We start from the raw sequence: 25,573 nt of genomic DNA on the forward strand, positions 1-25,573 counted from the left end.
CCCAGAAAAAACCCCATGCCTCCCACCCCTCCTTCAAACCCGAGACAGCCCAGCCGCTCCTCTGTTTGCTGTCTCTCTGGACTGCCTGTTCTGTCATGTAGATGGAATCAGACACTGTGTGGTCCTCTGTGGCATTTTTCATTGAGCACGTTTTCAGGGCTCACCATGTTGTAGTGTGTGTTAGTGCTTCGTTTCCTTTTGTGGGCCATTCATATGCCATTGTGATGACAGGCCACATCTTGTTTATCCGTCTGCCAGTTGATAGACATTTGGGTTCTTCTCACCTGTTGGCTCTTAGGAACACTGCTGCTGTGAACATTCGTGGACGTGTTTTTGCGTGGCCATATGTTAAGAAAGGGTTTTATGGGTGAGCTGGTGTGACACATTCTCCTCTGGGGTCAGAATCACAGATGACACTCTGACGGTTAGGACTGTTAGGCCGGTGGGGGTGGGGGCGGTTCGGTCCCCCAGCACCAGGCTTCCCTGCTGGCTGGCCTCGTGTGCCTTCCTTCTGCTTCAGGCTGAGGGGGGTTGGTGTGCCGGGGACTCTGGTGTTGCCCCCAGGAGCACCTGGGAAGGCGAGGGACCCCCATAGCTCTCCCAGTCCCAGGGGGGGCCATCAGAGGGCCACCGGTTAGTGGAATTGGCCCAAGATGACATTTCCTTTAGCTGTTCTCAAACTGAGTGTACTTAAGACCCCTTGGAGGATTCGTGGAGACACACATTGCTGTTCCTTAGTTCTGAAGTTTATGGTTCTGGAGATGGAATTCTTGGGGGAGCCTGAGAACTTGCATTTCTTATAGCTTCCCAGGTGATGCTGATGCTGCACGTTTGGGGACCACACTTTGCCCTCCGGATTTCTCACACTGCAGTGACTCATAGGCAAGGGCACTTACTCTTCTGATTTAAACTGCAACCAAAAAAGCCCTCAATGGTCGTTAGTAAAATGAACAACAGACTTGGAAATTAGAAATGTGTCCTATGGCAGATTGTGAAGCAGCCAACAGGTCCTATTTTCTTTGCAATAAAAGTAATCAAATATTAACACTAGCCATTGTAATTATCCTTATCATGTAGTGAGTATTTGGTGTTTGCACTCTTACCCAGCTGGGTAAGTCTTGCTGTGACTTCCTGCCGAGGGTGGCCTGGCCCGTTATCCTAGAGGCGAGGCTGGAAATGCTGGATAACGTGGTCACAGCGCCCATAGTGCTCAGTTCACAGCCACGATTCACACCAAGTTGGTTCTAAAGCCAGTCTCTTCTTTTATATTTTATTTTTTTAAGTAAGCTCTAGGCCCAGTGTGGGTCTTGAACTCATGACCCCAAGATTAAGAGTCACATGCTCCACAGACTGAGCCAGCCAAGCGCCCCTGAATCCAGTCTCTTAAACCCAGTGATGAACTGTTGAGTTTTAAGAATATTTGCTTAAATTTGTGTTTGTGATAGGTGAAAGAACAATAATTGTGTGGGAAGGATTCTAGAATTCTGTGTTAACCTTTGCTAATACAGCACCCAATTTAGGCATTATTGTATCCTAATTTTTAAAAACAGAATCTTCCTAGTTGAATGGTTTTTATTAGTACCATTTATTTAAATGAAGGAACATAGGTCTCCTGGAAGTAGCAAAGCCACACCTTCCCGCGGGACATGAGCTCTAGCGGCTCCAGAATTAGAGCTGTTGGCACACATGGTGAGCTCTTGATTTTGTAAACTGCGGAGGTGAAGCTAAGGGATGCATTAAACTACTTTCTAAATGATTTTTTTTTTCAAGTAAATTTGTTTTATCACTTTCATCTGAATGAAAATATTTATAGAATGGACACTGACAAGATTTTAAACATCATTTATTGATCAGGAAATGCTGTAACTAATGGCCTTATATAACTCTGAAAATAATTTGTGGTACCAAACTATGCATTTTACACTTGAGAGAATAATAGGTTTTTCACGGAAAGTTGCGGTATCGTAGTTCATTTCCTGTCCAGGTGTGTTCGCTTGAGAACTTTTGATTAAGGGCAGTTCTGGTGATGAGAAGTTATAGTCTTACCTCAGTGGGTTTGGTTTTTAGAGTTGTGTTTTGGTGGTATCACCTTCCCCAAACAGTTACTGAGGGGAAATTTTTCTTACCGGCACCAGCCTTGCGCCAGGTGGGTCATAGAAGCCAGTGACTTTTTTAGCCCAACGAGGCTTCAAATGGTGGGACTTAGGGGTCAGAGGTAGGAAGAGCTGCCTTAATAAAGCGGTCCGTCTTCCTATTGCTATTTGCAGAATGCGGCCATCGTTCTCCCCTAGAGAAGTCTGCACCCCACATTCTGGAAGTTTCTGTCATCGTTCCTGACGCTGCATGTGTCGCACCTGGTGTACACCCCCCGAGCAGAGCAGGCTGCACACACACCAGGTGTTTTACCGGCACAGGGCGGAGTCCCTGCATTGCCATTCCTCCTCATTTCCTACTCCCCGATTTTCTCTGCCCTGCCGGTTCTGCGTTTTTTAGCCCCTCACCTCTGGGTGCCAAATGTAATGTCCTCTAGAGATTGTCTGACTAAATGTACTAGGAATCTTGCTACTCTGGCATAATCGAGGAGTTCGGGGGGTGTGAGAGCAAGGCTGGTTCTGGCTCCATTGATGTGATAGGTGATCTGGGGGCTTTCTGTCTTCCTCTTTCCCCCTCCTGAATGCCTCCTGGTCGTGAGGTGGCTGCCCCACCTTTGCTCCCGTCGCGCTTCCAAGACGCAGGAAGAGGAAGCAGTAAGGAGGAAGGGTGACCCCTCGGTGTCAAGAGAGCCCTACTGTTGTGGGAATCCCTAGAAGAGCTCCACTTGGTCTCATTATCTGGAACCATGTCACGGGCCACTTGGAGCCACAAGGGAGGCTGGGAGGCCGTGATGTTTGGCTGAGCCTGTTGCCACCTTGTGTGGTACCCGCGGTTGTAGGGATGGAGGGGAGAACGGGTACGGGGTGGGGAGTCGGGGCTGCAGCACGGCCCACGCACAGCGCTTGGCTGCTTACCCGTGTGCTGCGTTTCTTCATGCACCACAGTTTTGCACGGATGGTTTCCTTTGCCCAGAAAGCTCCTCCAGCTCTCTTGTCCTCTGTGCACCCAGCACACTACACTTCAGCCCTGACAGACTCTCCTGATCCTTCAGGCCCCTTCAGTGTCACCGTCTTGTCCTCTCTTCTCTTAGACATAATCAGCCTCTCCTTCCCCGATGCTTGTCCCTGCTGGAGAGCCGCGTACTTTGTCTTGGGATTACCTGGCTCCACCGCCAGGTCTGTGCTGTCCCATAGTTGCCACTAGCCACATAAGGCTAATTAAACTTAAATGTAAACTCATCACCCTTAAATGCAGTACGGAATTTGGTTCCTCACCCTAGCCCCGCTTCAGGTGCTCAAGAACCACGTGGCCAGTGGCTGGCTCTAGAACGTTTCCCTCCTACAAAGTCTCTTGCACGGGCTGCTCTAGGTGATGAGCTCCGTAAGGCCTCACTTCACCCTGACCCCGTCGCTCAGAACCACAGGCCCAGCCTTCAGGATGGCGCTCGTGTTGTGTCGTCTCCTGAGGCGGTAAACTTCGGGCAGAGGTTACAGATACTCTGCCACCAACATGGCTTCTAAAAACATTGTCACTGGATATGTAGGAGGTATTGGGTCCACTGCTTTTAAGGAATAGTAAAAGCACATGAGGACTTGGAAATTTCAAGTTTCTAATTTTACAGTTTAAGAAACCGAGGCTCCAAGAGGGAGAAGGACGTACATAAGGTCATAAGGGCCGTCAGTGGTAGAAGGGACTGAACTCTTGGTTGTCGTGGCTGCGTTCAGTTCTCTTTCCATGAAACCAGACCTGATTATCACCAACCTGCTTTCCCTGATTATGTTCTATTCTTGCCTCTCCACCAGTTTCTGGTTTCTTGAGAGAGGAAGTTGTTTTCAGCTCTGAGCTGTCCTCAGATGCCCACTGCATAGAGGCGGCGCTCAGGGAATGCTCAGGAAACAGATGAGAGTTCGTCAGTCAGTGATTGTTCTGTTGCAAGAAACAGAAAATGACTCAAGCAAGCTTCATCAGAAGGAGGCTTTTAATAAATCAAGATAAGGGCAAGGGCTGGAAACTAGAAGTTTTCTGGAAACACGGAAGTCTCTCTGGCCCCCTCTCTTTGGGGCCATGTAATTTTCCTTCTGGTTTCCTCTTTATTCTACACCCCAGCTTTCCCAGCTGACAAGTCACTCTGCAGAGTCACACCAGCCTCTAAGTCTCTGTGACCTCTTGGCTCCAGAGGCCGCCGATTACCTAACGGCCAGTCTGTGTTTCCCTCCGGGCATTGGGGAGCCGCTGACTGGCCCAGCTCATAGCAGCTTCCCCAAGGAGGGCCAGGAGAAGCGGGGCGCCAGCATGGCAGGGGGGCCCACTCAAGCTACTCTCCAGACGGGGGGGAGCAACAGGGCAGGGCCTGCGCGGGGAGGAGAAGGCACAGCCTCCAGCTGCCACAGGTCGGTGTGTTCTTGTTCGTGATCTTGTTTCCCGACCAAAGGCAGAACCACGATAGTGACGGTAACTGGAGCTCACTGGCGTTATCACGGTCACTGGTTATCTGCAAGTAGGTGAAATGATGTGCAGCAAGCATGTACATTTCTTATTACCGGAAGTGCTTGGAAAGAAGCCGGTGACCTTGTGTCAAAAATTCCGCTGCTGGGAAGGAAGTTCGATTAACGTATTTACCCAGTAATTAGAATTTGGGATTCTTACAGTAAGGTAGGCAGTTGTCACGTGGCTCAGCAGCCAGAGGTGGTCAGGGTGTCCCTGGAGGAAGAAAGCCCGGCGAGCCATGTTGGGGCTTTCCATGGACCTTAGACCCGCGGTGTGGGTGAGCCTGCCTGGGGCCTGCATCCACTTTTGCCTCCTCGACAGGCCACTGCAAGCACCGTGGGCACATCTCTGAAACCGAGTTAAAGCTCCATGAGGACAAGGATGCTGTCTTGTTACACTTCTGGGACCTGGCACGGGGTTTGGGTCATAGATGATGCTTGATTTCTGCTGGATACACAGTTGATGATTTTGGAATATTAACCAAATACGGTTATTTTATTATAACTACTCAGATTATACTGTGTAACAAATAACATATACATGGAGAAAAAATATAAAGAAAATGTACTGATATTCTACAGAAGTTTGGGAAGTTGTGATAATAGGTGATATTTTCCTCTTTTCTCTTTCAATTTTATAATGTAGTTACATGTGATAGTAGGAAAAATTAATTTTTAATTAAGAAAAATGTTCACAATATATTTAGTCTCATAGAGGGTTATAATGGAAACACATTCCTGTCACAAATCATGATAAGTAGGAAGTATTCAGATTCTTTGATTATAAAATCACTCCTCTCTCTTGTGGACTTGAACGACAGATGCTCATTTGGTGGTCCCCCCGCCCCTTCTGTTTGGAATTATTCAACTTGGCATAACCAGTAATTTGAGCTGAGAAAGTGACAGCCTTAATTTGCAGAAATCTAGCTTAAAAGTTAGAGATACGAGCCTTCATTTGAAGGGTTTTTCTGGTTGCCTGCCGGCCACTGTCCTCTTTCCTGCCTGAGAGGCCTTTGCCTCCCGAGGGCCACTCCCTGCCTGCTCGCCGTCCCAGGAAAGGCCTCAGGTGTCCCAGAGCACCTGGCTGCCTAATGATCATTGAGATTCCGATTTCTCTGGTTTCAGCAGAAATAAAATTGCAGTATGTTATGTCTAAAAGTCACATTAAGAAATTTAAAAGCCCATGGAACCTTTTTCTCTATATCCGGTAGCTCCAAAGGTACCATGTTGCGTCTGCTCAGCTTGCTCTGGCTGTGTACAACTATAAACTTTGTGTTCTGGAATTGTAATTGGCAGGCCAGTCTGAATCAGTACGTTCTCTTTCTAAATTAACGTAGTTTGTTAAAAGTTTGAACTCTGCGGTTGAAGTCATTTTAAGGTTCCTGATAATACAGTGTTTTATTGTTTCTGAAGAAGTCACATCAGTGATATGAGAAAACAAACATACCAGGGTGTCCATTTTATTTCATTCTATTATGTTAATTGAGGCGAAATTGGTCTATAACACTATATAAGTTTCAGATGTGCGGTACTATAATTGACTTCTGTATTCTTCACGAAGTGATCACTTCCAAAAGTCAGGTTACCATCCATTCCCATACATTTGACCCCCTTTGCCCGTTTTGCCCACCCCCTCCTCCTTCCCTTCTGATCACCACTAATCTGTAAGTTCGGTTTGGATTGGTTTTTTGTTTTAGATTCCACATGAGAGTAAAGTCATACTGTTTTTGTTTTTCCTCTGACTTATTTCACTTAGCATAGTCCCCTCAAGGTTCATCTGTGTCGTCAGGAATGGCAAGATTTCATTCTTTTTTTTTTTCTTTAATGGCTGAGTGATATTCCACTGTGTCTGTGTACACCACATCTTCTCTATCCACTCATCCAGCAGTGGACACGTAGGTGGCTTCCTTTTCTTGGCTCTTACAAATAATGCTACTGTGAACAGGGGCACATATCTTTTCCAATTAGTGTTTTTGTATTTTTCACATGAGTACCCAGGAGTGGAATAGCTGGGTCATAGGGTAGTTCTCTTCTTAACTTTTTGAGGAACCTCCATACTGTTTTCCAGAGTGGCTGCACCAGTTTGCATCCCCACCAACAGTGCACCAAGGGTTCCCTCTTCTCCACGTCCTTGCCAACACTTGTTGTTTCCCGTCTTCTTGAAAACCCTTCTGACCGGCATGAGGGGATAGCTCATTGTGGCTTTGATTTGCGTTTCCCTGGGGGTTAGTGATGTCGAGCATCTTTCCATGGCCCCGGTGGCCATATGAATGTCATCTTTGGAAAATCGTCTCTTTAGATCCTCTGCCCATTTTTTAAATCGGATTGTTTTTGTTGTTGTTAAGTTGTATGAGTTCTTTATATATTTGGGATATTAACCCCTTGTTGGATATGTGACTTGCAATATCTTCTCCCATTCAGTAGGTTACCTTTTTGTTTTGATGATGGTTTCCTTTGGTGCAGAAGCTTTTTAGTTTGCTGTAATCCCATTTGTTTGTTTTTGCTTTTGTTTTTCTTGCCTTTGGAGTCAGATCCACAAAAACATTAAGACCAATATCAAGGAGCTTACTGCCTGTGTTTTCATGTGGTAATCTTACAGTTTCAGGTCTTTAATCCATGTTCAAGTCTTTAATCCATTCGAGTTAATTTTTGTGTATGATATCGTGGTCTGGTTTCATCCTTTTGCATGTGGCTGTCCAGTTTTCCCAACACGTGGTGTCGATTTTTAGTGGTATAATGACCCAGGTCATCGCCCTCTAGATGCTGCTCCAGGGAGGGCTTTGGCGTTTTGCCTTTTCTGGTTGCCCGTGTTAATGTAAGCTCCAGTTCACTGCCACAGTCCCTGGCCGTGCCGCCCTCAGGGTGTCACAGAGCTCCTTTGGTTGTGATTGATAACCGTTTTACCTGCTGTGGGTTGGAAGTGGTTTCATAACCATCCTATTGCTACTTCATTCTTTTCGGAATGGTATAGGTCTGTCTCCATACTCAGGTGTGTCTGTATTGGTTCTTGTGCCAGACAGTGGACTCTTGGATGGCAGGGTAAAAGGCTCTTTTGTTTGTTCAATACTTCTGTTTCCTATTCCTGTTATGATACCCTGAGTCTGTGGAGTTCAGTAAAGTCTCTTTGGTATTATTGACAACTTAGATGATTTGGAGCTTTTCATGTTAGAAAGAAAAATTAATCCATTGCCTCATTTTACAGATGAGAAGACCAAGGCTCAAAGACCATAGGACCCACAGGGGCCTTCAGCTGCATCGTGTTTAGGAATAGTGTCCAGGGTCAGCGCCCCCAGCATTGGCCGACTGCAGGACAGCCTGAATAGGGGCTGTGCAGGTGGGTGGGTCTGGGGGCCGGGTGCCCCGCCGCCTCCCACCTCTAGGACTCTGGGCCCGCCACCTGACCGCAGTCCCTTCCTGTGTAACATGGGGCTGGCAATAACTGTCTCCCTCCATGAGAGGCAGTATTGCACAATGAATGGGAGCTTGGGCCTGAAGAAGGCAAAAGTGCATGGCCTTGGAAAACCTCAGACCCACGGAGAGACGCGTGTTTGTATGGCAGAGAGACAGGGCTTGGGAATGTTCTGACTGCATGTTTTGAATTGGAGTGACCTTTGGGAGGATATCCTGGACTCTCCGATTTTCATTTACATCAGGACTCCTTCCTTGCACCCACCTTTTCTGAGTTGCCAGAGTTTTAAAAATGGGCCCTTTGAGGTTTTTCCGTTGCCTCCTTCCAGCCCGTGGTCCTCTTTTCTTTGTCCTGAGGAAAAACAAAGGGAAACTTGGTGCTGGTTGATAACTCCCATTGTGATGAATATTTTTGCAAATGGCTTCTGGCTACTGGAGAGGAAAAGGGTCGTGCATAATTTCAGAAAGGCATGATCCACTGGAGAATCAGTGCGCAGCATCCTGGTTAAGAGTATGAACTAAAAAATATTTGAAAATTTTTTGTTGTCGCAAGAAACACATAAAATTTACCATCTTCACCATTTTTAAGTGTATAGTTAAATAGCGTTAAGTAAAATCACATTTTTGTGCAGTGGTTCTACAGAACTTTTTAATCTTGCAAAACTGAAACTTTATACCAGTTGAACACTAACTCTTCATTCCCTCTTCCCCGATTCCTGCCAAATGCCTTTCTACTTTCTGTTCTCTGTGAGTTTACCTTAGCTATTTCACGTAAGTGGAATCGGTATAGTATTTGTCTTTTTGTGACGGCCTTACTTCACTTAATATTGTGCCCTCAAGGTTCATCCAGCGTATGAAGAGATTTCCTCCCTTTTAAAGGCTGAATAATATTCCACTCTGTGTGTGTGTGTGTGTGTGTGTGTGTGTGTGAGAGAGAGAGAGAGAGAGAGAGAGAGATTTGTTTATTCCTTTGTCAGTGGATATTTAGGTTGTTTCTACCTTTTGGTTATTGTGAATAGTGATGCAGTGAACATGGGTGTGCACGTATCTGCCCAAGATCTTGCCTTCAGTTCTTTTCCATATGTACCTAGAAGTGGAATTGCTGGATCACAAGTTCTTTTTTTTTTTTTTAAAGATTTTATTTATTTATTTGAGAGAGAGAGAATGAGAGAGAGCACATGAGAGCGGGGAGGGTCAGAGGGAGAAGCAGACTCCCTGCCGAGCAGGGAGCCCGATGCGGGACTCGATCCAGGGACTCCAGGATCATGACCTGAGCCGAAGGCAGTCGCTTAACCAACTGAGCCACCCAGATCACATGGTGATTCTGTTTTTAATTTGGGGGCACATGGAGGACACTCACATTGCTAGAAAGTACCTCTCTGAGCCTCCTGGATAGCGTGCAGGTGGTTCACACTACGGCTTCAGCTTGTTGGCAAAGGGCATGTCATGGCTCGAAGTCAGAGCCAGAGAAGACGTGGGTCCTGCTCCTGCGCCATCCCAGGTGCACACCCGTGGCGACACGCCCCGCCTCACCCAGCCGCCGTGTGCTCTGGATTCAGAGGGCAAAAAGCCACGCATGGGTCAAGAGTGCTGACAGACGCAGGGGACTGCTCTCTCTTCAAACTCCCTCGATGGGGAGAGACAAAAGACCAGAATCATTGCAAAGAAATGTCGTAGATGTTGCGCTCTTTGAAATCATCCCAGCAGAAGGTCAGACGACGTGCAGCTTTCCAGATGTCCAGAGGTTGACCAGTGCAGTGAGCTGAGACCTGGCCGGCTAAACATACGGTCCCCAGGCTCTGGAGGGTCAACTCCCGCCGTGTTGACCTTCCTTGAAATTTAAGGTGCCGCTTTTGGGCTGTGTGCACAGTACTTGGTTTTTTGTGTTGTGCCAGGATGTTTAGAAAGTGTTCGTCCTTTGGAATGGAGCTATGCTAAGTCTTTACCAAATGACTTTGTTCTATCAGAGTGGCTAGTTCCTCGCATTTGTTTTGTCCCCTGCACTCACGTAACACCTCTCCCTTCTGAGGAACTGCAAACGGAAGCTCAGTGTTCTGGGAGGCGCCATGTTCAATTACGGTCAGTAGAGACTTTCAGAAGGAAATGTTACTTCTTTCTTGAGTTTTTTTGGGTGACGCAAGCTCTGGTAATGTTTAAAGAATTTGCTTACTACCAATACAGTCTTCAGAGAACATTCGAGCTTGACGCATCCGCTTTAACTCATAAACCCAATTGTGTGAGGTCTGTTAGGGTTTTGAATGAACATCAGAGTGCTGACTTTTAAGGGATGGAAGCCACCTCGATGATCACGCTGTTGGTTTCTGTTTTCTCATTGAGGACAAAGCCCGAAATTTTACACAGCTAAAACCCAGGCCTCCCAACTGCTGAGCAGGCGTGGTTACCTAAAAAGAGTGCTGCTCTCCGAGTTGGCTTCCTTCAGGATATGGGCCCTTATAAGGAAGGCAGTGAGGCTGGGCTTTTCCAGGTGGAAAGGTCACATTTCCACATATAGCCCATTGAACACTGTGTCGAGTCAGAGGAAGAACCGGGGTCGCTCTTGTCACCTTCTTGTTTCACAGTGTGGACTTCCCCATCCCCTCTCCCCAATGAAGCCCAAAAGTATTTCCTAACTTTTAAGTCATGGGCTTCCTCTCATGCAGTCTGACCTTAGATGGTATCCAGATAAGCATTGTGTAATGGGATGGGTGGGGTTCGCGTTTTTAGCCACAGATGGTGAGAGGAGGAGGAGGGGGGAGGCCGGCGGAGTTTGTAGCTGGGGCTTCTAGCATCCATCCTCGTCAGCCCTCAAGTCCAAGTCCTCACCGCAGGACTGTCATGCCAGCAGAACCCCATCGAGGTTTCCTAGCTGCCTGGGCAGGTCACCAGTGTGTGCCATTGCCATTGGGACCTTTCCTTCCTCCCTCCTGCTTTGGATTTTTTTTGGGGGGGGTGGGGGGGTGAGGTCATGGATTTCTTCCTTATATTCCCCACCATCCCCTTTCCTGAGCCCCTTATAATGACAGGGCTCCCCATTCCCACAAATTCCCACTGAAGGCCTCCCCAGCTCTTCTCTGGCACCTGAGAAGGGCACATCACAGCCCCCTATTGTAGATTATTTGTAGTTGAGTAGTTCCAAATACTCCTCTGGAGGCGAGTCCTAAGTGTGCCCAGGCCACCTGCCCCTTTCCGTAGGGCTAGGGTCACGATCCCACTGCGTTGTGCTCCCGCTTGGCCTGCTTCAGGTGCTTCCGATGCGCACGTCCCGTTGTGGTGCTTCCAGCTGGGGGGTCACAGACCTGGGAGAGACAGTGCAGTGCGAACAAAAACCCAGAACTCTGTTCAGACCCCTCCAGATGGAAGTACGGTTCTACATGCAGTGAAGATCCAAGAAAAGACCAGAGGGAAATATGTGGAAATGTTAAAAGAACTTATCTTTGGAAGGTGGGATTATAGTAACTTTCTTCTTTCTCCTCTTTTTTATATATATACATATATATATATATATATGTGTATACATATTTTTCCCCCCCCCAGTGTTTCCAGTTGCCCTGCACTGAGTGAACATACTTTTTTTTCCAGGGGGGTGGGGGGAAGCCCAGTCAGGGCACCTAAGACCCCTGGATGCCTGGGCCAGAAGGGTAAAGGGGGCTCTTCTTCTTGAAAATCACCATCTGTGCCACTGTTTCCCATTTTACCAGTCACGGAAGATTGGCCCCCCATGGCCGAGGCCCTGACTGCGTGGAGCTCGCTCTCCTTCCACACGCACTGCCCCTTCCCCCTCCTTCCTGTTCCTAGGCTGCCCCTCAGGCCCATCTCTCAGACGTCCGTGGCTGCAGCAGCTTTTCCTCTGCCTCTCCGCATGGTTCTTTCTATGCATAACTCAGTCATTATCTAACATCACCAGGACCCACCGATAGTTTTTAACGGAAGTCTGAAATCTGCGTGCAAGATACAATCCCTACCCCTGACGCCAGGAGAGCGCCTTACCGTGTTCTTTAACATATAAATATTCTGAGCGCACAGCTCTGTGCACAGCACTGTTGGAAGAACTGGGTCGAAAGTGGATTTATGCTGGATAAAGGAGTGTGCAGGTGTGGTAGGAGAGACAACAACCAGTACCCAGGGAGGAAAAGAGGAGAAGGGCTGGGTGCAGCTGGAGCGGAGTGCAAGGTTGTGAACTGGAAAGCTGCCCTCCGAGGGGCTGGGGGCGTTGGCATCGCCTCACCGTGACGGCGTGAATGATGGGGGTTCACAGCGTCGTCAGGATAAAAGGATCCTTTTCCACACCAAGCTTAGTTGATATTATTTATTAAATACACTACATCTACCTGTTTATATTATAAATGTCTGTGTGGCAGAAACTAGATCTTGACTTTTGGTTCTTTCACAAAACTTGAATGTTTTTTCACCCTGAATGTACCATTGACCCTTGATGACCAATACGGGGTGGAACTGTACAGATCCACTTCTACACGGATTTTTTTTTTTCCCAACAAATACAGTAGAGGACTATAAATGTATTTTTTCTTCCTTAAGATTTTCTTAACACTTTCTTTTCCCTACTTTTGCTGTAAGAATACAGTATATAATTCATAAAACAAAATATGTGTTAAATCGACTATTGACATTATCAGTAAGGCTTCTGGTCAATAGTAGGCTGTTGGTCGTTGAGTTTTGAGGGAGTCAGAGTTCTTTGTGGATTTTCAGTGGCATGGGGGTCGTGCCCCAGCCCCTGTGTTGTTCAAGGGTCCATTGTATTTTCTCTGATTTTATATCGACAGATTGTGTTTGACTCATGTCTTGAGGTTGCAGAGTTGTCTGTTCTCTTTTTCTTCATCATCTTACGGGTGTTCAGGTGATTTTCATTGGAAGTTGGGCTTCTCATGGGAGCCCTGGTTTAAGTGCCTGGATAGTGCTCTTGAACAGGCGGGGTTGGAAGTGCATTCGAAATCCGCTTCCTGCAGCGGGGGGAAAGTCAGGTTGTCCTGCACTGACAAGCAGGTGTTGAGGAAGGTAGACCAGATGACAGTCCACTTCTAAGCCCTATCCCAGGACCTGGTTGATAAAAGATGCCCCAGGATAAAATGTTTAAGATGTCCCATGGCAGCACAAGTCAGTTGCCACACTGACGTCGATAGCAAGTACCGTGGATTGAAGGAAGGGTGGCTCTGAGCTGGAATACTGTGGACCTTTGCTCAAGCAGCTCCTTCTTTCTGGCCTCCAAGTCTCCTTTCCCCCTGCAAAAAAAAAGTTCTGAATTTTGCCAGTCCATCAAGACTCAAAACACCATCCTGTTCCTTCTGGTCATAAAAAAACCTTGTTACCTGTACTCTTAAAACTTTTTTCTTAGCTACTGACAGCTCTTTTTATTTATTTTTATTTTTTTAAAGATTTTATTTATTTATTTGAGAGAGAGAGAATGAGAGACAGAGAGCATGAGAGGGAAGAGGGTCAGAGGGAGAAGCAGACTCCCCACTGAGCAGGGAGCCTGATGTGGGACTCAATCCCGGGACTCCAGGGTCATGACCTGGGCCGAAGGCAGTCGCTCAACCAACTGAGCCACCCAGGCGCCCATGACAACTCTTTTTAAAGGAAAGTTTTTAGAGGCCCTAAAACCCATGAAATCCAATTGCTCTGCTGAAACGAAGAGAAGGAGTAGTTTCAAACCATATTTGCTCATGCTATGGATTGAGTGTGTCCCCTGAAAATTCACATGTTGAAGCCCCAGTACTTAATGTGTTGGTGTTTGGAGGTGGGGCCTTTGGGAGGCAGCTAGGTTTAGATGAGCCCATGCATGTGGGTCAAGCCTCCATGATGGGATCAATGCCTTATAACTAAGAGGAGGAGACCAGAGCGCGCGCTCTCTCTCTCTGCCACATGAGAGCACAACAAGAAGGAGGCAAGCCAGGAAAAGGGCCTTCCCCAAGAACCTGACCATGCTGGCACTCTGAATTTGAACTTTCAGCCTCCAGAACAGTGAGAAATAAATGTTGTTGTAGCCCTTTGGTCTGTGGTTATGTTGTTACAGCCGTCCGAGCTCAGGCAGCTCTGTCCCCCACCGCTCCCCTGGACGCTGCGTGGACTTTGCCGTCAGCTTCATGGGGTATAGTTTGAAAGCCGTCATTCCATGATGCAGTCCCTTACTCGTACCAGGTTTAACTTGGACCCTCAGTGCCCTTTGCTGTGGTCAGGGGGGATTTGAGGGTGAGGCTGTTGCTTTCCTCCCCAGGCTTCTAGTCGGAAGAGATGCAGAAAGCCCCCCTGAGACTGAGCACACCTTCCTTGCAGGGTGTGGGGCAGGGCCTGTCCTCCTTGGAGGGGTTCACATGGGGGAAGTGCCGGAAGCCGTGCTGTAAACAGATGAGCTGCTTTTCTGCAGATGGTCAAATTTCACGAACTGAGAAATCGTGATCTTAGCTTTTAGTAGTATATTTTTCTGTTTCTGTTGGGTGACTCATTGGTCTGTGTTTCTATTTATGTTCATATCTGGAAGTTTTCTGGAAGGAAATTTATTATCAGTCTAATAGTGTGGGTAGTTGACCTGGGTCAGCAGGGAGGGATGACTTTCTGAATGCATTTCTTGAGAAAATGGTATTAATTTGATTTCAAACAGTTGCCTTTGACAAAGATTAAAACGAGATTTGGCTGGTGTTTGACAATCAAGATATGTTGTATTTTAAATTTTTATTAATGATCAGGTTATCTGTAACGGATGAAGTCCTTAATTAACTTGAAATAATTTATTTAAAAGGTAACTCCATTTCCTAGTGTCGGATAATGTGAAACCACCAATTAAGGTAAATCTACAACCTAAAGTAAGTGGCCGAAAAAATGCTGACTGCCAGAGGCCAGGGATTCTTGAACTTCAGTGTGCATAGAATTCCAGATGTTAAAACCCCGGTCCCCGGGTCCCACCCGAGTCTGTGAGCCAGTGGGTCTAAGGCGCCAAGACAGACATTCTGCCAAGCAAGCGGAGGATACGGATGCTGCTGGTCTGGAGCTGCTCCCGTGGGAGGAACTCACGGCCTGGGTTCTGGGGATGGTGACCCCCAGTGCTTTTGTGAGGAAGGGGTCAGGGAAACCTTGTCCTCCGTGCCCATAGTGAAGTCCAAGCAGGGTGGGCTTGACCAGCAGCTGTCATCAGGAGAGTTACCAATGTAAACGATGAACGTAGGATGGCCTGACACCTTTTGAAATCTCCATATGGACGAGATCAAAGGGCTAAGTGTGGGCAACAGGGTAACTTCTCTGAAACAGAACCTGATGGCTTGTCATTTTCTCACTTCTTCGCTAGAGCTCATGTCAGGATGGCTTGCTTGCTAGCATAGGAGGCCCTTCACTGTTCACCCTGACTCATTTCTTACCGTGTGCAGGTACTCCCCCACCTCAGCATGCACACTTTCCCAGGGTCATGCGGAGCTCCTCGAAATTCCCAAATTCATCATGATGTTTTCATTCCCGTGCTTCTCATGGAGTGACCTTCCCTCTCGGGCAGTCGTCCTGCCTGGTCATGTGTCCAACACTGTCCCTGCCCCACCCCCATGCCAGGCTCAGATTAGGCTCGTCTCTCCTGCACTTCGGCCACCCTCTGTGGGCTCTTCTGCCGCTTCTCACACCCACTGTCGGTGGCTTCCTCTGCTCTCTCCTTGGGGACCAAGGGGGGTTTCATTTCATTGTTCTTGGGGTAAATTAAATGACGGGTCACCGGGGTGATTAATACGTTCTCTGTAATATTTTCCTTATAAAGCCTCATGTATAAGGTTCTGTGTACACGTGAGTATCAGGCATCTGTATATTCACATACAGATGTATGACGTTCATAGGAAGTTTTTTAATAGTTTTTGCACAGCTTAGGAGTAAAACTGGAAAAGAGCTGAGCCTGTTGCTTGGGCCAGAACTGAGTGCCACACAAGGGCCTTGCTTGTGTCTCCTCCTGCATGTTTGTCCTTGTCCCCCCTGTCTAGACTGTCCCTCTTTTATTCCTTTCCCTTCTGCTTCGTTTTTCCCCAAGATGCTCCAGGCTGCTTGATCTTCTGCTTCTCCGAGCTCCTCTTGACTTGATTGTGCTCAGGGCAGTGGTCTTTGGCCCCGGGGATGACATTCTCAGAATCCTGGAGGCTCGGTTGAGGTTTGCCAGGGTGCTGGGGCAGCATCGAGGGGGTGCTGCAGGCTCTGACGGGGCAGGGGGTGGCGAGAGGAGTCTCTCCAGAGGCTGTGGCCTTGGCGCTGAGCTTTGAAGGAGGAGGGCGTCAGCCAGACAAAGAAAGGCTAAAAGGGCATCCCCGCTATTGTGAGGGTGACCGTCCCTCTCCCGTGCTTCCAGGCCTGTCGTGACCACGGGTCCTGGACACGCTAAGGCAGTGACCAGGGACTCCTGTTGTTGGGGAGAGCCCCTGGGAAGAGTAAGCGTCTGTCTTCCCCAGTGTTCTTTGGTAAACTGGGTTTCTTCTTTCTCCCCAGCCCTAGTCTGATTGCGGAGACGTCTAAGCAGCACAAGGATCTAGCCAGGTTTAGAATAAAATAGATACTGATGATAATAGGAATTCAGTACTTATCCCTGGCCATGTACGATTTTATGTGTTCATAAGGATTTTTCATTTAATCTCTGCAACAGAGCTGGGGGAGATGGAGGCCGTTATTGTCTGGGATTTGCGGATGAGGGAACTGAGGCACAGAGAGTCAGGGGGCTGCTTTTCCTGGGGGTGAGTGTCAGCACTAGTTCGTTTCCGTCATGCTGAGCACCCGGAGTCCAAGTGCTAGTTTGGTGTCTTGGGCTGTGCCGTTGGGGGATAAAAACAGTCCTTGCTTATCGGGTGGTTGTGAGCATGAAATCAGTGGGGACTTGGAAGCTACACGGCCTGGCACATACATAGGCAGTGGTCCAAAAAATGAGTTTGGACCTCTTTGAGCCTCAGTTTCCTCCTCTGGGAAGGGAAGGGGGTTGAGCTAAGTCACCTTCTGGTGCCCTTTTCAGCCCTGGATCCCTGTGTTCCTGTGAGTGCTGACCGTTTCCCCCACAGTCCAGAAGAAGGAACGGAGCGTGAGCAAGGGGTGTCTAACGCGGTCAGCACACAGCGGCTGTTGGCGGGACGTCCTTGGACACCTCCTCACACATACACAGCCTGCTGGCTCTCATCAGGGCCCTTTTGTGCAGCTCGAGGTGCTTTTCCACCCTGAGGTGTCCTAGAAAATCCCAAGGACCACAGTTTGAAATCCAGTGTTCTGTACAGGGTTAATAGGAGAGAGCAAACTATGACAGAGCTCAGTGTTTTATATTCCAACAGACTGAATATATGTTCCTCTTTATAGTTTTATTGACTTTAATCAAGAAACAAGAGCCCTGACCTTCAGCCCTCTTGAAAAGTACAGTATCATTCCCCTTGCAGATGCAAAAACAAATGCTGTTTATTTCAAAGGATAATTTTATCTCCTGCATTAAATATAAAAATTCATCTGCAGCATTTTCTTGGTTCTTTTCAAGCTTTATGTAGGCCTTAACTTTCGTAGCCTCCACCACCAGGAAACCAAACTCGGTGCTGCATGCCTCTGCTCTCAGAGCTCAGCCCAGAAGGGGGCAGCTGGGGGCATGGTGGGCTGACCAGAGCCCCCAGGAGCGCCGCCTGACCGCCTTGCCTTCAGTCCTGGTCCGTCTGCCTGGCTGTCTGCCCTGGACTGCCCACCACCACACCACCTTCACTCCTTCGCTGCTGTTCCTCGGAGCTGTCCTCACAACCTCTGAACAGGGAGATGCGGGGCTTTTGACTTCTGTGACTCCAAGTCGTCTTCATGGAGCCTTGGAGACTCCCCTCCAAATAGCTAATTTGGAAGGATATAGAGATAGAGTCCTGCGAGACCCTTGCTTCTGTTCCTCGTTTCTGCATACCTTGGCTGCCGCTTTTTAATAAAACATGTGTGCCTAGCTCCCCAGCACGTGTCCTCTCCTCCCCTTGCACCCCATCTCAGGCAGAGCTAGGCTCGTGCTCCTGTCTTCATAGCCCCCGCCCTGCCCAGCGCCTTCTCATGTGGTTTTATAATAGCCCTCCATTTGATCCACTGAGCTCTGCATTCCCCGACAGCCGCGGTCTCTTTCCAGCGCTAAAGAACACATAAATGGAATACCTTTTCCTTAAAAACTGTAAAAACCTCAGATCTTCTGTGATTCCCATTTCCTCACCCATTAATACATAAATTAATCATTCAGCGCTTTCTGTAATCTGGGCTCAACCATTCTTGTTTTCACATACACACCTACATCTGCTCATTGGCTGAAACGGGTCACTGGATGAGGAACTGTCACCTGGACACCTTGTTTTCGTAGCCACATTTACGAGAAATTTCCACCTTTGTGACTTTGCCATGTCCTCCAAGAGCTACCACCACTTCCAAAAACCTGGTCCTGATGATGGTGATAAGAACGACAGCTGTCGGTTTACTGAATGCTTGCTATGTGCCCGGCTTGTGTTTCCGCACGTTTACTACTTAACCACACACACCAGTCCACCGAGCATAGACACTGTTAGGCAGATGAGGGAGTGGGTGTAAAGCGTCAGACAACACGTTTGCGTTTGAGTGGCTAGGTTAGTAGTGGAGCTGGGATTTGACCCTGGACGTGTGACCCCAGGGCTCATGCTCTTGACCTGACAGACAGGAGAGATTCATTTTCTCTGCTAAATTTCTAGAACACTTTCTTTGTACTTCCTAGCAGCCATGTACTTCTCCCAATCACCCTGTTGAAACTTGAGGGATTATGTCCTAGTCATATTTGGATTTCTAGCAGGCATGTGGCAAAAACTTAAAAATATTTCTTTTTTTGGTGCGCCTGGGTGGCTCAGTCGTTAAGCGTCTGCCTTTGGCTCAGGTCATGATCCCAGGGTGCTGGGATCGAGCCCCGCATCGGGCTCCCTGCTCGGCGGGAAGCCTGCTTCTCTCTCTCCCACTTACCCTGCTTGTGTTCTCTCTCTGGCTGTCTCTCCCTGTCAAATAAATAAATAAAATCTTAAAAAAAAAAAAAATTTCTTTTTACCAAATGTTATTTAAAAAAAAAAAAATTCTGTTTCCCTGTGGCTGGACCATTCTATAATGCAACTGTAGAAAATAACAAGGTTCTTTTGTTATTGTTGTTGTTATTATTTTCCAAAGAAGACACGGTAGGCTGTAGAGCAGTCTCGGGTAAATGAATCCTTTTGTTCGGTGACTGTTGCGTGTGTATCTGCTGTTTCCCTGGCACGACATTCTGTCGCAGGAGAGGTAAAGTTGTTCATGCTCTGTAAACAGTTTGACAGCATTCATAGAGGACTGCCTCTTCCTTTCTTAAGTCTACACGGTTATTTTACTCTGGTTTTTAAGAAATTGTCTTCAGTTGTTGGTAACAACAGATGCTGCAGACGTTAATCCCTGTTGTTAACTTTTCTCCAGAGGCTTATTGTTCAGTTTTAATTCTCATTTCCAAAGTCTATTCATGTTGCTAAAGCAGAGGTTTCAGAATAGCAGGAATCTTAAACATTGCTCTTTTGGCATGGGAGATCAAGATTTTTGAGATGGAGAGAGTTATAAAAACGCTCTGCTGTGGGATAACAGAAACCCCAGAATGTTGAAGAAGGGCCTATCTCTTCATGTTCCTCCCGGAGCGCCCCTCTCTTACAAGGCACTTAATGTGTGACTCAGTGTCAGGTCTCTACAAGGAGGAGAACAGCAGTTCAAACCTGATAGCAGTGTCTCGTGAAAGTACCAGCCAGCCGCCCCGTATTCCGTACTTTTCAGTCAGCACGGGACAGCTGGGAGGCCGTGTGCACGCGTGTCCCTTTCCTCTGCCCCGTCACAGCGTCGGCCGTGTTCCTACCGATGGTGCGGAGTCATGCTCTTCCCCGCACACCTGTGTGCGGGGGGGGGGGGGGGGGGAGAGAAGAATGTAGCAGCACAGTCTCAGGAGGACATTTGGCAGCTCAAGTATTGATGCACCAGCCTAGATCCTATTTATGACCCTGTTGAGAATGTCCCAGCAAGGATTGTCTCGCAGGACCCCTGACTTGTGGCCGGCTTTGAAGTTCTCAGAACCCATTGAAACCGATTGTTTCTGAAAGGCTCTGTTGTCATTAAGCATGCTTCATCTTGTCATTACAGGGCATGTCCGGATAGTAAAGTCTCATCCTAGGCTAGCGTGTTATTGCGGCCCTTTGGTTTCGGGGTCCTGCAGACGTAGGAGTATGTCTGTCTGTCAGTGCCTGTCGGCTCCACAGTTGGGGCAGTCACAGGGGAATATAATTTCTCACATTTTGCACCGAGGGACTGGAACCCCAAAGGTGTACGTGTCTACAGAGGTTTACAAAGAGGGACCGCCAAGCTGGCCTGGGGGTGGAGGGACCCCTAGCCCAGTTCCTCCCGGCTCTCCCCATCAGTGTCTGTGTGGCAGCCTCTCAGCAAGAGTGTCGGTCCGGGAAGGAAGCCAGATCCCCAGTGTTGTTCTAAAGAATGTTAGAAACAAAAAAAAAAGAATGTTAGAAACATCAAAGGAGCCTCTCTTAGACCACCTAGCATGTCACATCCCAGGTATATAAGGGACGCGATAAATACTTATGTAAATGGCTTAGGAATGATCCAAGTTAAAATAATGCACACATTTATTATTAGAGTAAGCTTCTCAGCTGCCAGTTGACCAACATCTTCATATTATCCTCTCTCTGGCCCTGCCACTCCACTCAGCCCCATGCTGTTGATTACACGTCTCATAAGACTGTACCCCAGGCACTCTGTACCCCAGGCATGTGTCCATGAAAGAGGGCCACCCTCGGCCCAAACTTGCGTCTTTTTGCATTGATAAGAAAACAGCCCACTTGGATTCATTTAGCCAGGCCAGATTTAGAACAAACCGACAGTTAACTATCAGTCTTTTGTAAGTCACTAAAGTACTTTATGACTAGGCTGCCCCATGGCAAGGCCGTCTCCCCGCCGACCCTTGTGAATCCTTCAGCATGAGATGAAGCAGAACTTGAATCACCACCGCAGTGTCCAGCAGAGTTTCAACAGCCAAGATGGTAAAAGAGGGAAGAGCTCAGATAGAAGACTCCAGACTGCGGAATAAGATTGAATGAGAATACTAACTAAAATGCCTTCTGAAAAAAAGGGTAAACTTCAGCTGTGTCATATTCTGTACCAACTAATGCTAAGTACACAAGTTTGGGGGGACTGGTTTGTCTTCTAAGTGTTTTGCAGAACATTTTGCAATCTTTGATTTAAATCGGAACAGATTTGCATTACTTTTCTTCAGTTGGTTCTAAAAATTACGTTTATTGTCACAAATTTAGGAAATACAAAAAAGAGCAGGAAGCACATGCAGACCTAGCACCCACCTGTCTCTCTTCTTCAGCAGGATCTGCCCAGCACCTGCCAGGTGGCAGACACTGTGCCGGGTGCTAGGTGAACCCTCACTGACAAGGTGGCCTGTCTGGCCTTCTTAGAGCTTGCAATTGAGTGGATAAATTTCTAAGTGTTTCCTTCCAGTGTTTTTTTCTGTGCCGTTAAGGACTATGTAATAGCAACCAATAAGAAGCTAGTACTCACTGTGTTCTTACTGTGTGTTCGACCCCGTTTCAGGTAGTTTTTAACTCAATCCCTGTAACGCTTCTTTAAAAAAAAAAAGATTTTGTTTATTTTAGAGAGAGAGAGAGGGAGAGCGCATGCAAGCAGGGGAAGGGAGAGGGACAAGCAGACTCCACGCAGAGCACAGATCTCTCGACCCTGAGATCATGACCTGAGCTGAAATTAAGAGTTGATGCTTAACCTCCTGAGCCACCCAGGTGCCCCAGTCCCTGTAACAGTTCTGTGAGGGAGGTGCTGTTATTCCTGCTTGACAGCTTGGGAAACTGAGGCATTAAGGGGTTAAGCAATTTGCTGAAGGTCACAAAATAAAAAAATGCATAGTCTTAATTAAAACCCAGACAGCCTGGCTCCAGAGCCTGACCTTTTAGTCACTGAATGGTCCTGCTCCTCATAATAATTTTAAGGTTGAGATCCTACCATACAACAATTGTGATTCCTGCTTTTATACTGACCATTACACATGAGCATCCTCCTATAACGTGCATAAAAACTACCCCCAAAAGAAGAATTTTAATTTATTCATTCGTTTAATAGGATCATAATGAAATAGACATAGATAGAAATGTGATGATAAGCATTTAAATGCTTACAGACATCACAAAGCATTCTTAATGCTTATCATAATTTTTTTTAATCCAGTAACTTTAAAAGGAGTTAAGATGGGCAAGTCACTTTAGAAAATGAAACTTGTAGCTTGTGTTTGTAGCTTGTGTTTGATTTCATAGATTTCATAGCAGGAAATCAAACCCACCTTTAGATAATGAGCACTCAATGCTGAAACTGTTTTGGAAATTAATTGTAGCATGGAATTTTGTTGGAACTGTACACTGGAAGAGATTGTATGTTGTGTTCTGGGTGGTTGTGAAATTCGGGTTGTCTGTCAAGGGCTTTTCACAGAATGTTAGGACTGTGATTTTACTTAGGTTCAGTTTAGAGAGAAATACCCAAGAATGCATTGCCTCAGATGGGGCCCACTCATATAAGAACTTTTTTTTTAATTATGTTCAATTAGCCAACATAGAAGTACATCATTAGTTTTTGATGTAATGTTCAGCGATTCATTAGTTGTGTATAACACCCAGTGCTCATCACCACATGTGCCCTCCTTAATACCCATCACCTGGTTACCCCATCCCACCATCCCCCTCCCTTCTGTAACCCTCAGTATGTTTCCTGGAGTCAAGAGTCTCTCATGGTTTGTCCCCCTCTCTGAATTCTTCCCATTCAGTTTTCCCTCCCTTCCCCTGTGGTCCTCCACTCTATTCCTTATGTTCCACATAGGAGTGAAACCATGTGATAATTGTCTTTCTCTGCTTGACTTATTTCACGTAGCATAATCCCCTCCAGTTCCATCCATGTCGATGCAGACAGTAGTTATTCATCCTTTCTGATGGCTGAGTAATATTCCATATGAGAACTTTTGCTGTTTGTAGCTAGTTTCAGAGTAAGCTGGTGGGATGTTCTTTCTGCTTGTCTGTAAGGTATTTGTGAGTTACAACAGCACTGTGTCCCAGCCACATGGGGTCTGCAGTTGAGAAAGGTACAAATTCATGAAATGTAAAGAGATTTCAACTAATAAATGGAAATTTGAAACTTGATGACATAGGAAACATTTGAATTACAGGGATATTGAGCAGGAAGCATGAACTTCCAAGTCAGGCAGACATTGGTTGGGATCCCACCACACCTGCTTATTCACTGTCCGACCCTGGGCAACTTCCTTTGCTTCTCTGAGCCTTAGTTTTCTCTTCAGGCTAATCCCTGTCTTCTGGAGTTGTCATCAGGATTAAATGAGTCTGTCTATATAAAACACTTGGCATGGTGCCCAGCACTTGGTAGAGGACCCATTAATGGTCACTGTTATTATTGGCTATTAAATACGTATTAATCTTCTTCCAGAATATCTAGCCTTATAACATGGTGGTTAAGCCAGTCTGCTTGGGTCCCCGATCCTGGTTCTACACTTCCTAGCTCTGTGACATTTGGCAGGTGTCAAATGTGCTTCAGTTTGCTTTTCTTTAAAACTGGATAGTTATAGTAGCTACATCTTAGGGTGGTTGAGTGTTAACTAAACTAGTATCCATAAAGCCCTCAGAACAATCGCTACAGAGTGAGCACTCTGTGAATGTTTGCTATTACCAATAATACAGTCATTAACTCAGAAGAAAACAGGAGTATTACACCTTTAAAAGTAGGTATCTTTGAACATTTCCTCAGCTCCTCCAACTTTTGCTTGCTATTTGATGTATAATTTGATGGTTGTGGCTCAGACCTAACTTATTTCAATGCATATTAAAGCTTGAATTTTAAATCGGTGACACCATTTCATAAAATCTGAATGAACAGAAATTTTCTGATTTGACACTACGTTTAAATCTGTATTAAAAAAAAAAATGACCATTCTGAAATGTCCTTTTCCATCCCCAGATTACTCAGAACTGGGAGAGCTTCCACCACGATCTCCTTTAGAACCAGTTTGTGAAGATGGACCCTTCGGCCCCGTCCCAGAGGAAAAGAAAAGGACATCTCGCGAGCTTCGAGAGTTATGGCAAAAGGCTATTTTACAACAGATACTGCTCCTCAGAATGGAGAAGGAAAATCAGAAGCTGCAAGGTTGGTTTGCCATTTTTTTAGAATGACAGGCCTGATAATTTATCTTGGCTCTGAAGTGAATCACATCAGACATAAGTATGCTGTCTTTAAAAAGAAAAACAAGATCCTCTAGCATACGTACATACATGTATATATGAAATATGTTTATTTTTTCAAAGTCGAGTTAATGCTTTTTACTTTCTGGAGAGTTCATGATAATCTCACCAACTATATTAAATTATTCCTGTATGGTCATTTTTAGCATAACATGTAGAACTTCCAAGAGACAACCTTCAAATGTAAGCTTCAACCCTCTGAAGAGTGTTTTTGTTTTGTTTTCTCTCCCTCTCCCTACTTTGCCCTCAGCCACAGTCTGTGCTTGGCTGGTAGGTATAAACTAATCCTACACAAATCACTTAAGTTCATAACCTCACTCTGTGTGCATTTTTGGTGGGTTGCAGGTGATCTGAAGAGGACTAAGCTTTAGCGTTAGCGCAGTTCTACCTGAACTGATACCAAGGTTTTATATAGACAGGCTCATTTAATGCTGACAGCTCCGGAAGGCATGTATTAGCCTGAAGAGGAAACTGAGGCTCAGACCAGTCAAGTTCTTGCCAGGGGTTATATCAAAATAAGACATGAACTTTGCAAGTTTAGGTTTTGTTCATTTCCTGTTTCTGTACTGTTGCTTGAACCAAAAAATACTATTTTCCTAGTAGCTCAGAAGCTAAGTGGGCGGTCTGATGGAAAGAACACGGGCCTAGGAGTATAGAGCGCTGGCTGGATGGGAAGTCATGGGCATTCTGACCAGGAAGTCAGACGTATCTTCCAGAGGGAGGAGTCGTGCTGCCATGGCCCAGGGCAGTTGTAGAAGTAGAGTACCTTTCATTGAACTTACTTCTTGACTGCAGATCTTCATCTTTTATCTCAAGATCTGTATAGAGGTGAAGGTTATTAAGACACCGAATCTGATGAATAAGGCTCATAGTCCAAAAAAGTGTGTCATCTTTGATCAAAAACAAGAAGTCAGATACAAAGTAGTAAGACCTTTTGTTATGAAAGTAGCTTGGTGGCTGGAATGGGCCACTGACGGATACTGTGGGCTCCACCCCCCCCCCCCCCCGCCCTGTCCCCAGTATTGAGGCAGACCGGTCATCCCCGGATGGTGCTGTGGGAGGGGTGCCGCGCAAGGGGATTTGACAGCACTGAATGCTAAGTTTTCTTCCAGCTCTGTTTTCCTGCTGTTTTCTTGTGTGTTCTTGAAGGCCATTCTGAAAGCAGATGTCTAAATAAATCTTTAAAAAACAAGTAAAAGCAGATGTTGGAAAGAGATTTGACCGTGATGACATCACCAAGTGCTAAATGAGCATGAGCTAAATGACGGCTCTGGAGCACAG

At 46.6% G+C, this 25,573-nt stretch overlaps 1 protein-coding gene across 7 annotated transcripts in view; it reads left to right on the plus strand.

The window, feature by feature from the left end:
- The window catches only part of TBC1D1 (TBC1 domain family member 1), a 225,756-nt gene that overhangs the window by 154,661 nt on the left and 45,522 nt on the right, over positions 1-25,573 (plus strand). For all 7 annotated transcript variants that reach the window (XM_032400177.1, XM_032400175.1, XM_032400178.1 and 4 more), the window contains one exon: positions 24,012-24,197. In XM_032400177.1, the coding sequence (XP_032256068.1) occupies positions 24,012-24,197 (186 nt within the window). The remainder of the gene's footprint in view (positions 1-24,011; positions 24,198-25,573) is intronic.

This window comes from Phoca vitulina, unplaced genomic scaffold, assembly GCF_004348235.1.
Source record: "Phoca vitulina isolate PV1807 unplaced genomic scaffold, GSC_HSeal_1.0 scaffold3, whole genome shotgun sequence".
NCBI classification, from domain to species: domain Eukaryota; kingdom Metazoa; phylum Chordata; class Mammalia; order Carnivora; family Phocidae; genus Phoca; species Phoca vitulina.